Raw genomic sequence first — 14,173 nt, 5'->3', positions numbered from 1 at the left:
AAGAACCAGGAAACTGATGACCATAACCATGCTCAGTAGATACACGTACGCGTGCGTTCCCGCGTAGTACCACGGTTCTCTAACTGAAGATGTGGCTCAGAGACTCGCAGACGAGCACAGCAGCAAACAGCATCTCATGACATAACCTACGTTCTGCTTTTGTTAGCGGCTACTGCGGACGCAAGTCTAAGGTTGCAGCAAACAGGGCTGTGTTTAAACCTAGTTATTAGAAAATGACCCTTTTATTCCATTCCCAGTGTCAGCTCCTTGTGACCTTGGGCAGGTCACTATCTCCCTGTGACTCGGGCACCAATAACATAGAGTGTAAGCTCACCTGGGCAGGGACTGTGTCTGTAAGACTCCTAGGTGCTGCATACCGCGCGCTGTACTGTGATTGTGACGCGCTTGGAGTCCCATTGAAATAAAGTTTTTCTTTTAGACTGCCATTGTGGCGCACTTTGTACGGCGAGGGGACACTTGTGTGTGTGTGTGTAAGTGGGGGAGTGTGTGTGTGTGTAAGTGGGGGAGTGTGTGTGTGTGTGTGTGTGTGTGTGTGTGTGTGTGTGTGTGTGTGTGTGTGTGTGTGTGTGTGTGTGTGTGTGTGTGTGTGTGTGTGTGTGTGTGTGTGTGGTGTGTGTGTGTGTGTGTGTGTGTTTGTGTATAAGTGGGGGAGTGTGTGTATAAGTGGGGGAGTGTGTGTATAAGTGGGGGAGTGTGTGTGTGTAAGTGGGGGAGTGTGTGTGTGTAAGTGGGGGAGTGTGTGTGTGTAAGTGGGGGGGTGTGTGTAAGTGGGGGAGTGTGTGTGTGTGTGTGTGTGTGTGTGTGTGTGTGTGTGTGTGTGTGTGTGTGTGTGTGTGTGTGTGTGTGTGTGTGTGTGTGTGTGTGTGTGTGTGTGTGTGTGTGTGTGTGTGTGTGTGTGTAAGTGGGGGAGTGTGTGTGTGTGTGTGTGTATGTGTGTGTAAGTGGGGGAGTGTGTGTGTGTGTGAATGGGTATAAGTGGGAGAGTGTGGTAGAGTGTAAGTGCGAGAGTGTGTGTGTGCGAGAGAGTGTAAGTGGGGGAGTGTGTGTGTGTGCGAGAGAGTGTGTGCGCGAGAGAGTGTGTGTGTAAGTGGGGGAGTGTGTGTGTGTAAGTGTGTGTGTGTGTGTGTGTATGTGTGTGTAAGGGGAGGAGTGTATGTGTAAGTGGGAGAGTGTGTGTGTGTGTAAGTGGGGGAGTGTGTGTGTGTGTGTAAGTGGGGGAGTGTGTATGTGTAAAGGGAGGAGTGTCTGTATAAGTGGGAGAGTATGGGTGTATGTGTGAGTGTGTGCGAGAGAGAGTGTGTGTGTGAGTGGGGGAGTGTGTGTGTGTAAGTGGGGGAGTGTGTTTTTGTAAGTTGGGGAATGTGTGTGTATTTGTGTGTAAGTGGGGGAGAGTGTGTGTGTGTGCGTAAGTGGGGGAGAGTGTGTGTGTGTAAAGGGAGGAGTGCCTGTGTAAGTGGGAGAGTATGGGTGTGTGTGTGTGTGTGTGTGTGTGTGTGTGTGTGTGTGTGTGTGTGTGTGTGTGTGTGTGTGTGTGTGTGTGTGTGTGTGTGTGTGTGTGTGTGTGTGTGTGTGTGTGTGTGTGTGTAAGGGGGAGAGTGTGTGTGCGCACGCAAGAGGGAGAGTGAGGGGGAGAGGGAGCACAAGGGGGAGTGTGAGGGGGGAGAGAGACGGGAGGGACAAGAGGGGGGCAACAGGAGAGGGGGGAGAGAGACGGGTGCGACGGGAGGGGGGGAGAGACGGGGCGGTGGGGGCGAGGGTTGGGGTTCCCCAGAATTTCAAAATTGTATTCTGGGGTTCCCTAACCATAAAAAGGTTGAAAAACACTGCTCTATACTGAATGTAAAGCAGGTGAAGAGCCCGAACAACCAGGACACGGAGAGCACAGCGCAGAAGCAAAAAACGGGAAACCAGATTGAAATGCCAATAAAAAAGGTAGGTTTATTCTTCAAAGGGAATCATCCACAACATAGGACTTGTACACGGACAGACCTCTGACGCGTTTCGCGCTCCAGGCGCTTTATCAAAGAGATAGCAGTGCTGTAATACTTTTGATTCATGACTCAACCAGACGGCTGAACATTACTTTATATCACTAAGGGGCATTGTTTATCAGACCCCAAATCATCAATATTTATACTCACTTCGCACCTGGATTGCAAATAAGCAACTTCTCTTTAATATTTCACATATGGACATTCATTTATGTTGCTTCTTTGCGGATGTTTGTTCTGGCTGTGAAGCACTAGCCTGAGACTGCCAGTCTCAATATATATGTCTATCTATACTGTATGTATGTATGTATGTATGTATGTATGTATGTATGTATGTACAGTATGTATGTATATATTTATATATCACCATCTATGTACATGGCGCTTCACAGCAGTAATACACGTGACATAATCATATAACACACAGTGGTGCATGGTGCTATGGTGCATAGCGAGAAATTCGGGCTGAGATGTAAGGAGGGGCAGAATAATCTATAGTCTTAAAAGAGTGGAGGAGAATACAGAGTTTAATGGGACACCCGGAGAGGGACTTCAGCAGGAGCGACTCCGAATATAACAGACTATGTGGCCGTAACGACAGAGGCTAACACAATCTTCCGAGTCAGAAACACAATGTGAAACTGCAATAAGATAGCCAACTGTGGGCACGGGCTTCTATCTTCTAACGCAGGAGCGCCCAACACCAGTCCTCACAACAGCTCAGGTTTTCAGGATATCCCTGCTTCAGCACAGGTGGCTCAATCAATGTCTCAGTCATTATGACTGAGTGTGCTGAAGCAGGCATATCCTAAAAACCTGACCTGTTGGTAACCCTTGAGTACTGTAGTTGGTGCCTGGAGAAAGGAGCGACTCAGTGAGTAAAGATACTGACTCTGGCACTGAGTTTGAAGCAGGGGAACCAACTCCTTGTGACCTTGGGCAAGTCACTTTATCTCCCTGTGCCTCAGGCACCAAAAACATAGATTGTAAGCTCTACGGGGCAGGGACTGTGCCTGCAAAATGTCTCTGTAAAACGCTATGTAAAACTAGCAGCGCTATACAAGAACATGCTATTATTATTATTATTATTATAACATGTAGTAAAAAGGTTAACACACGTTTAACCCCTAAGATGCCAGACGTGTGAAGCATTCGCTCAAAATCACAACACAAACTCGAGACCCACAAAAAAAAAAACAAGTATAAAAACAAATTTGCCAAAAGTTGCCTAATGTCACTCAGTGATTAACATTCCCGCACGAAGTTGCTTGAATATCCTGGACATTGTCAAAGTTTGACAAAAAACAAAACAACAACATTGAAAAAAAAGCTTTGCAGCTTTGTAAGATATTCGGACAAACCTTTCGCCACGGTGCAAAGTGTCCTAATAAAGTCACATGAGAATTTGCAAAGTGGAGACGGACCAGCTGTCATATCTCTACATGTACTTACAGAGCTGCTGAGAGGGAGTGTTTAAAGGAGGTCGGAAGGTACATTGTAATTGTACGAATTGTAATGTGTACAGCACTGTACTACTGTGTCAATTTCAGGTGTTTAGAGACCAGAACACTAAAATGCCATTTTCTGCACTCGCGTCTTAAGGCGGCAAGGTTGGAAGTAATCAGGCGCCATGACATGGGTATTCCGAGGTATACACCGCGTAAAGCGTTCGAATAACGGCCGCTGCATCTGTATGTGTAATTCAGTAGCATTGTAATGTTGGCAAATGAGCAGCCGCACTATTAGAATAAAATGTGTGTGCGCCTGCACCCTTAGGAAAACTCACAAAGAATATAGCGCTGTTCATAAAGGATGATGTCACATTTCATCACGTTCTCAACAGACACAGTAGCGGCTTCGGGGATCTGTAACACATCTCTGAGCTCAGGTTACAGTGTGTAAGTGTGAAGTTCAATGTGTAGCGACCCCAAGCAGCATGGATAAAAGGTGTTTGCAAAGCCATTGACAGAAATGGTATTAAACAGAAGCAAAGTGACTCATGTCTGCTGACCTAAAGCCATCTGTGGACACACGAGTTAAATGTTATTATCAACCTAAACATGTAAATGTAAAACAAATGTAAAAATCAACCTAAACCGGACTAATTTGGCAATAGTTTTATGAATTTGTTAATTAAAAAAAAATATATATATATATATATATATATATATATATATATATATATTTACTCCATTAAATGTAATATTTCTTTGACCTAAAACGAATGAAAATTGGATATTTTATTAGGGCAAGGAGGCACTCCTAATATTGAATGATAAGTCAGTTTAAAATATATATTGCTATTCAAGCTCTATACAGAAAAGGGAAAAATGACTTCTTACCTGCAAAGGGAAACGCAGTTTCTATCCATCCAGGTGTGAATATATTCACTGATAGAAAACAAAAGGGTGACATGTTATTTTAATATGCTGTGCAGTTTAAGATTACGTGTGAATCAGAATGCAATATAAAAAGTATCAAAGGATAGGCTAGACTGTGATCTCCTATGAAGGCACTCAACAACTCACCGGGGTCGTATCAAAATAAAAAAAGTTTATTAAACTACATAGTTAAAACAAAGACATATAAGGACAAAACAGGGGGATAGCACTCCCACGCGTTTCAAGCTTAAATAGTGCTTTCTCAATGCAATATATACTCGTTACCGCTGAATGGCTGTACTGTACTTGTGCAAAACACGGACCCTGATTCTTTAAAAGAGAAAATATCATTGTCTTTGCATATGATTTGCAGCTGAAAGACAGGGGTGCATATCTCCAGTCCTGACAAACTCAACAAGGGTACACAACCATACAATGCGCATAGAACATGCAGGACGTTCACATAGTTAATAAAGCCCCCTGGTGCCTGCAGAACATCGCTTTATTACACCCCACGCACCCCACATTGCAATGTGAATCTGTGCCTTGCTGTGAGTTACACTGAGAGCCGCAGTGCCGCCTTGTAATAAGTTCACATACAGCCCATAGTTTATGTATGTGTCTTGTAATACAGGGTAATGCTGCTCTGCATATTGGGCCATATTTACTAAGCGCTGCTTTCCCCGAAGTCGCCTTCCAGCACACGGTTTAGTCCACATGGGCCCATCATGTGTTGCCTTTTTATGTATTACATTTTCTATTACCAGCACATCCACACACATACAGTAGGCCCCACAACCGTTATTAATGATATATTCAATCTTAAATATGCTAGAACTAGCTCTGAAAGATTCCCCCACTTTATATTCACTTATGACTATGATTTATAGATTTAATTTCTATTTAGCTAACCCCCGACAGCGATAATTCTGCTATCTCCACACCCCAGCCTTGGTTTTCTTCACTGGCTTCTAATTAAGTAGGTGGGATTTTTCCATTAATTAAATCATTATCTGGCTGAACTTATCGTAATAGCGAAGCAATACAGGATCTAAGAGATGCAAGTGGAAAAAGCTGTCCCAATATTGACTTAAGTCTGTTGCCAGCAAGAGAGCCCTTGCCAAAATGCTCGAGGATTTTTAGAGGCGAATAGTAGGAGCTGAATTGTTATCCAGCTTTGAGCGCTGCTATACTGTATGTTAGAGGCACCTGCGAGTGAGGATGCAGCTGCAGAGAGGTTGTTGGAAGGAAACCCATGTACCAATTTACATAGATATAGACCACAAGTCAAACTGTACGCACCTTAAAAAGTAGATTCAGGTGCAAACGTGATACATAAAAATCTAACCAGCTATGATCAAAATGAGAAGCAGATTATGTTTTCCGTTGTTCCAGCAGAACTGATAAGCGGAAGAGTTCTGGTGAATTCCTAGTCTATCTGCCACTCAATGCGCTAAGATTATATTTGAATATTTTTTTGTGCGGATAAATTTGGCTGCATCGCCTGTTGTTGAAAGTCTGATTGAAACAATTTAGGTTAAAATGGAACACTGTGTATTTTTGATCTATAACTAATATTAGTAAATATAAATTGCTAGTGTAATCATTTTTACAATAGCTATACGGTTAAAATAATACATTTTGTTAACCTATATAATTAAAACATCTGTGCTGCGACAAATACGCTTTTGGTTGACAACTTCATTCTGCGCTAACACTGAGGGCTTTTTCGTGTTCACGCCGAGTTAAACTTGGCAGACGATGCTGGCGCACATTCTTCTTTTTTTGTCACGTGCAGAGACATTTTTTTTTAGTAATTACCCTTAACATCTGTACACCAAGCGCAGCCCATTTCTGCGCAACCCCAAAAAAAAAGAAAACCCCTTTTTGACACTGATGGCGCAGACTGAGAAAGTTCAGGTTTAGTACCTGGCTGAACACAAGTGCAATTTAAAGCAGCAATCCACACAGGCGTTTTTTCTCTGGAACTGAACCCCATTCATTTCAGCTCCGGGGACCCCTTGCTTCAGGAGATACAGACCTCTGTTGAGGGCGCTGGTAGCCGCTCCGGCACTGTAGCAGGGCTCATGTAATGGTGGATTTTTAAAGCTCCCGCACCCTGCTGGCGAATAGGAAGCTGTGACGTCATTCGGTGTTGCTTCCTATTGGCCGACAAAACGCGGGAGCTTTAAACTTTGCCGTGATTCCAGCACCCCCTTCTGGGGTATCTCTGGAAGCCGGGGGTCCCCAGAGCTGAAATTAATGGGAATCAGCTCCGGAGACCCCCAGCTTCAATCCTATGTTTAAAAAAATGGGGGGGAAGAAAGGCTGCTTGGATTGCTCTTTTAAAATGAGATTTTTGTACCCAAATTTTGCACCCAAAAAGTTGTTTTCAGATATGAAAAAATGAAATGAACCCTGTGCCAAAAGGATCACAATGAATATAATCGGTTGTGATATTTCCTTTTATTCCTCGTTGCTTGAGTTACGGCTTTTCTGCCTACATTTTAAAGACTTACACCAGTCTTAAATTATTAAGCGAACAATAAAAACACAGAAGGTCTTGCGGGGGCTTTCACTTGCAATCCCCCTATATCCGGGGGAGAGGGATTGCTGCTTTTATGTCATGTCTTCACACCCTTGTACATTAGACTCCAGTAAATAACTTTGCCGAGAGAGAGAGAGAGAGAGAGAGAGAGAGACAAACTCCCTGTGGGTTGTCGGAGCCTTATCCAGGATAGTGGGTAGTTGTTGTGTTTATAAGAAGAGAAAAGGGGGAAAAAGAGTAATGGAGAAAAAAAATGACGTACAAATGATATCAATGTGGAAGAGGGGTGCTTCACCCCTCTAGATTGTAAACTCTTTGGTTCAGGGACCTCCTTCCTATTTTCTCAGTTTGTCTTAACATATATGTACTCTTTTGGCAAACAATGCTATCATATTGCGCTGAAAAATATGTTGGCACCATCGAAATAAACAACACCCAATAAATATTTCAGGCCTGATGATGCTCTAACAATGTATTTCCTCCTAGAAAATGTGGCTGTGCCGGTACGTATAGAACATGGCATCGTCACGTATAGAACATGGCATTGTCACGTATAGAACATGGCATCGTCATAGAGAATTGTCTTTACTGCTAACAGGAGTCTGCGTTATTACTATTGTCCAGAAGAACAATAATGGATGTAAGACTAAAATTATTATTATTATTGTGCAAGAAAACAACATGGTCGCTGGGTTCAGCCATAACTCTGGCAGCCAATAGGAAGTTGTGTCATCGGGAGAAGAATGTTGCGGCTTCCTGTTGGTTGACCCCGACTACGCCATCTTTGATTTTGTTGTTTACGTTTCCACCTGCACTGTTATTTTCTCGTGAACCATGTGGTTCCAGAAGCTTGGAGTGAGCCGTTCCCCGTGCCCAGATATTGTAAGAATGAAAAGAATCATTTTCACAGGGATTGCTGTTTTAAAGATTGCAGTGGGAACATACTCAAGGCCGCCTGTGTGTGGTTGTCTATTTTATGTGGATTACCCATATAACTTTAATTTATATGATGAATAGATTAAGGACGCCCTTTCATATGTTTGCAGAGTTTGGCAAATCCTTCCAAAGTGTTGCAATGATCACGGCAAACACATGCAAAACTAGAGGGATGATGCAGCCAGCGTTTGGTGAAACTAATAGATCCTACGGAGTCCAAACAGTGAGCAGAGTTGTTGAGAGCGAATGTAAGTGACTAATACATGAATCTGAGTCCTGTAGCATCTGTCGTTGAGTGAATTACACGTCACTGAAAAAAAAATTAGGTCTCACCAAGTCTCAAAAGGGCTAATAATATTGCCAAATTAGTATTATACTTTGCAATTTCGAAGCTTTCAGAGAAATATCGCCAGGCAGCGAGAGAAACAGTGTGTGAGACATATTTATAGTATCAGCATTAACTGAACCTAGCAATCTCAGAGCATTTTGCAAATTAGCACATCAAGTGAAAATTGCAGTGCACATTAACGTAATCCTTGGCAAATCGCTTGCGAATTCTAACTAGGTCGCAATTTTTTTTTTCGCTGCTGAAAAAGGACAGATTTCACCGGGCTCGTGACCTCAGACTAAAGATTCACACCTCGCCTCTAAGCCTAGAACATTTGCTGTACAAAGATTCCCTCTTTAACGTTTATATAACTTTAAGGTATTAGAACGTCTCTTTCATAGTCTCTTCCTCAGTTCCCCAGAGCCAGATTGCTTCAAAGAAACTGCTATTAAAATAGATAAAAAATATTTTATGTGGCAACAAAAAACCCGTGCACTCCTTAAAATAGCATCTTCTATCCCACTTTAGGAATCAAAGTTACCAGCAGCAAGAAGTTTGTAAACACTATGATCAAAAAAACGCTCACACAATACATTACAAAAAATTCAGAACATAATGAAAATATATTAATAATACATAGCATCTGGCTGAGGAAGTGTAAGGCGTTGGATTTAAAATGATCTAGTGTTGGTCAACCACTTGTGTTTATAAAGAACTATGGATCTACAGTATGACAGAATTAGATATTATACCGGTATTACCTCTCTGGACATAGTGACGTGACCGGCTTGGGGGGTCCTGCGGGATTTCCCTGAGCAGGTAGGGAGAGCAGGGCTGTTGCTAGGGGGCTGGGCAGCTTCCTCCATCCTGGATTGGCTGCTGCTGGGTAATGCAGCCATACAGGAGGAGGTATCAGGAGCCTGGGGGTGGAGCCAAGGAGAGGAGGAAACAGCATGGAGCGGAGACAGGTGAGAGGGGTGTTTGTGTGTGTGTCTCGAGCGTATCGCACCTTTCACCATTGTATCCAGTATTTTTGGAGAAACCACCTGGCAACCCTATCTTACTAGGGTGACCATACACACCGGTTTAGCCGGAACAGTCCCAGATTTTCATTAAACGATTTTCTCAAAATCGTTCAAACGTCCTGGTTTTTAGAATTACCCTGAGTGGACTACCTTCAAACTCTTACACCTGTAAAACTGACAATGCGTGTATTTATGTGATCGATCATATTACACATTCTAAATATATTGGTAAACTCGAATTACCGGTAGCTACATGTAATAGAGTAATGGGCTGTACTGAGTGCTACTCATGTGATTAGGGGGGACCCTGCTTCCTGAGGGGGGGCAGGTGGGTGAAGGAATCGACAATAAAAGGTAAGATTAGATCATTTAATAAAATGATTTATTAATATAAACCAGGGGTGCTCAACTCCATTCCTCAAGAGATACCAACAGGTCAGGTTTTCAGGATATCCCTGCTTCAGCACAGGTGGCTCAGTGGCTCAATGAAAGACTCAGCCACCTGTGCTGAAGCAGGGATATCCTGAAAACCTGACCTGTTGGTAGCTCTTGAGGACTGAAGTTGGCCGCCCCTGCTATAAACCAAACCATAATTTTGCAACGCTCGAGTGTTTGTTGTGTTAGGAAACAGAAATAAATCAACAATGCAGCATAAATGGTGACACTATTAGACTAATACCATTAGAATATTTATTTTTAATTGATGTCATTTGTTTTCTAAATACTATTTTTTTTGTTATGTTATGTGTGCCGGTTTCTACTTTAGAAAAAGTGGTCACCCTTAAGTCTTGCGACAGACATGAAGTCGGTGCTGTTATTTTGCACGTGCAGCAGACCCGCGATCAAAGCGCCACGATACAGGCGCTGCTATCTCTGCTCATCTTGTTCTTACCGTGCTCTGTTTTGCAGATGACGTAACTTGCTAAGCACTGACAGGACCAGGGCTGGTAAGACAGCTAAGGGGTGTGCTTCTCTGCACACTAATATCAAGCACAGCTATCCGTTAATAGAAAGGCTATTGTGAAATGGAACGGTTATATGAAATGATATCCACCTTTAAACCCCACCTTAATACACACCTGCTTAAGGAAGCATATGAGTAGCTCCATGGCTGATAATTAACACCTCATACATTAACCTTGGCCCCTTGCAGACGCACTTACCAGAACACCCTCCTACTGTCTCTGTACGGTCTTCTTACCAACCAATTAGATTGTAAGCTCTTCGGAGCAGGGACTCCTTTTCCTAAATGTTACTTTTATGTCTGAAGCACTTCTTCCCATTATGTATTATTTATGATTGTCACGTATATTACTGCTGTGAAGCGCTATGTACATTAATGGCGCTATATACATAAAGACATACATACATAAATACATACAACACCAGACCTCAAACTTGCAAAACCAGCAACTCTGCCAGTCTTCTGTGGCTGAGACACACACACACACACACAAATGACTTATTGTTGGTATCCTGTATACATAATCCACATAGCAGATCTGCAGTCCGACAGGTAACAGTTACTGCCTTACAGAACGTTAGCCTTTGGTGCTACATATCCAGCAATATCCATCTTTAGGGATTCGGTACAAATCGACCCATTATCCCATATCACTGGCAGAGGGTCTGCATTGTGCACAGTAACTGCTGTCCTGCTGTTATGTGTTATCTTGCAGCACTGGAGTGTGTACTGTGTTAACACTTTCATTGCTGCAGAAGTGTCTTGCATATAGCTGTTGGATGGGTGTGCAAGACAATGCATTAACCGATCCACGCCTGGATGGCTTCCACACTCGGAGGGGTTAGCATAGTAGCCCTGTAATCTGTTTAGAAGGCTTCTACACTGCAGGGGTTAAATATAGTGTGAAATGTATGGCAGTTTCAAAATACTCAAAGGCCTACTACCAGGAACCCATGTAGGGGTTATAACCGCTGATGGCCCCACTGTGATATTCAGCACAGGGTTAATACCTCAGTACAATGCATGGAAGAGGAGAAATACATCTTTAAAATAATACCATTCACTACAATAATATATATATATACACACACACACACACACACACTCTATATATATATATATATATATATATATATATATTTATATATATATATATATATATTTATACACACACATATATATCAGATGTGCTTTTATTGTAATAAAATTAAAATAAAACAGAAAATGTTGCTATGAACCCTGGCAGGGATTTCGACATATAGCTATTAATCCCTCCAGCACAGAAATAATGCATATGTTGCATTGATAAATAGCTTTACGCTTTCATTTATCACCTGTATTACTTGTGTGTGCAGTTGCCCTTTGGCTGTAGTAAAAAAACAAAACACAATCGCACATATACAACCTTTGCAGGGACCACAGAGGCACAAGCCTGCTGTACTCACTGGCACATTGGGCAGGGATGAGATCATAGTATTAACTCCTTTCGGTGCTGGAGCTGGGTTTGCAAAGAACTGGAATACACCTTTATAAGCAGCTTTTATTTAAGTGCATGTAATGTATCCTTAAATGGCCTCAGAACTATATCATGCACCCAGGGCAGTGGCTAGGGCAGAAAATACCACCCTGTCCTTTCTGCCCCAAGATTAACCCCGTGAGTGCTACACTGAGCAGCCCCAAGTTTGTGCTACCATTCTGCACAGTGGTGTTGATGCACATTTCAGGTGCTCTGTCATTGTACTGACATCAGTCATTAAAACGTGGCATGTACAGTCACAGGGCTACAACAGGTAGGGACACGCGGATATGGGGAGGGGGTCCCCAGATACTCACCAATGCAAATAACAGTGATGTGATGGAGAAGCTCCAGCCTTGAAATGCTGCTGACCATGGTGACAAAGGGTCCTGTGGTCCTTTACCAGGAGGGGAGAAGGTCCACATCAGCTGTCTCTTTGTCAGGCAGGGGGTGTGCACTTGTCAGCTGCCCTGGTCCCCTCCACACACAGCACATGCATTAGCAGCCTCGGGTGAGCCTTTGTCTTGGTGTAGGGGAGGAGGAGGAGATGGAGAAGCATCTCTGGCCACAGCTGACAATCAGCAACACTTCCTCACAGACACACATGAGGCACATGTGGGACCCTCCTGCTGCTGCCACCAGCACAGGTCACCCCCTGCCTGTTATCAGGAACATCTTGCCTTCAAGATGCCTGTGCTGCTGCTGGAAGAGGAGGAGCAGGAGGATGGCTTCCAGCAGATCCCCCTGCTGGTCTCTCTCTCTCTCTCTCTCTGCCTCCCCCTCTTGGTTTAAAGTCCTCCCTCCATCCCCCTGCTCCCAGGCAGCAGCAAGAGGTTCAGTGAACCAAATCCAACCCCCCTTTCCTGCACTGTGAGGGATCAGCTGAGAGCCAGGGAGGCACCATGTGTCTGTATCCCACACCTATACCCAGACCATCATCTATTATTATTATTATTATTATTATTATTATTATTATTATTATTATCATTCATTAACCTTATCTCCTCCAGACCGCATCCTCACACCACCATTTATTATTATTGTGACTACACTCCCTCCCATACATCTCACACACACACACACACACACACACACACACACACACACACACACACACACACACACACACACACACACACACACACACACACACACACACACACACACACACTGTTAGCATTATTACGGTTATGTAAAGCCAAGCTCACCCAGGCACTACATTAAAACCATGATAATGCAAAAATAATAATAATAATTATTATTATTATGATTAATTATCATACTTCTTCAGATCTAAAAAAAAAAAAACAACCTGTGATCTTCATCATCCTTTTTATTATTTAGGCACATTTAGAACTTCAACCTATACTCTAAATGAGATCTGGGGTTCTGCACTGTGACAGAAGGACCTTACCAAGAAGAGTGCAATTCTGGTGACAGTTTCTAAATGGCATCACTTCTAGTATATAGGATCTGGAGAAAGGATCAATTAATTAGAGCGACCTGGAGACTTTTGGTCCAATGAATGGTATAACAACTCACAAGTACAGTAATCTAGTGCAAGGAATCTGTGAGAGAGAGAGAGACACAGAGAGACACAGAGAGACACAGAGAGAGAGACACAGAGAGAGAGATGTCTTCCATATAAATGTAACTGTCCACAATTCAAACTTTTTGTTCTCTTTTTTTAATGTAGAATATTTAGAGTTTCCGTGCCCTGCCTTTCTCTACCTTACAGAGGGGGGGGGGGCTCAACTCCAGTCCTCAAGACCACCCAACAGGTCAGGTTTTAAGGATATCCCTGCTTCAGCACAGGTGGCTCAATCAAAGACTGAACTACTGATTGAGCCACCTGTGCTGAAGCAGGGACTGATTGAGCTGTTGGGGGGTCTTGAGGACTGGAGTTGAGAACCCCTGCCCTAAGGGTGATTCAACACCGATATATTCCAATTACGTTATAAAATGACCTCTGTAATTGTTTTAGTCCCTGTTAGTTGCAGACACCAATGTAATCAGAACCACTTCTTGCATAGGGTGTACTTATTAATACAGAAGAATATCACATTGGAAAGCAATATTGGCAGCTAAGCTTCTCTGTATAATGTAATCACAGTTTCCCTACTGGGACCAAACCCAAACCACGCTGTAATATTCCAGCAAATCGGCCGTGTAATTATTAAAACCTTAAAATCAGGCAATGCCTGAATATGTTTGCTGGGGCTCAGAGTGGGTCATTGTATCAAAAATTGGTGAGTGATTGCATGTTTTACAGAGAAACACCATACACAACAGAAAATGGACATACATATAATTGAATACTCATAAACAACACGTACAGTGTATGCTACTTAAACAAAACTTGCTACATATTAACAAAGAACACAAATCAGGACTAGCACTAGGGCAGTGATTCACAACAGGGTTTTCGGGAACCCCTATGGGTTCGCAAAGGGTCTCCAAGGG

General features: G+C 43.0%; 1 protein-coding gene across 1 annotated transcript in view; it reads right to left on the bottom strand.

The window, feature by feature from the left end:
• Positions 1–12,448, bottom strand: part of LRP3 (LDL receptor related protein 3) — a 28,353-nt gene extending 15,905 nt beyond the window's left edge. Inside the window, exons 1-2 of the mRNA XM_075576366.1 lie at positions 12,028–12,448; positions 4,355–4,402 (exon numbers count right to left, since the gene is read on the bottom strand). Of these exons, the coding sequence (XP_075432481.1) occupies positions 4,355–4,402; positions 12,028–12,085 (106 nt within the window). The 5' untranslated portion in view covers positions 12,086–12,448. The remainder of the gene's footprint in view (positions 1–4,354; positions 4,403–12,027) is intronic.
• Positions 12,449–14,173: the final 1,725 nt, after the last annotated feature.

The sequence above is a fragment of the Ascaphus truei genome, chromosome 19, assembly GCF_040206685.1.
Source record: "Ascaphus truei isolate aAscTru1 chromosome 19, aAscTru1.hap1, whole genome shotgun sequence".
In the NCBI taxonomy this organism is placed as follows: domain Eukaryota; kingdom Metazoa; phylum Chordata; class Amphibia; order Anura; family Ascaphidae; genus Ascaphus; species Ascaphus truei.
The sequence above is the reverse complement of the archived record's forward strand: the minus strand, read 5'-3'. Positions and strand labels throughout refer to the sequence as shown.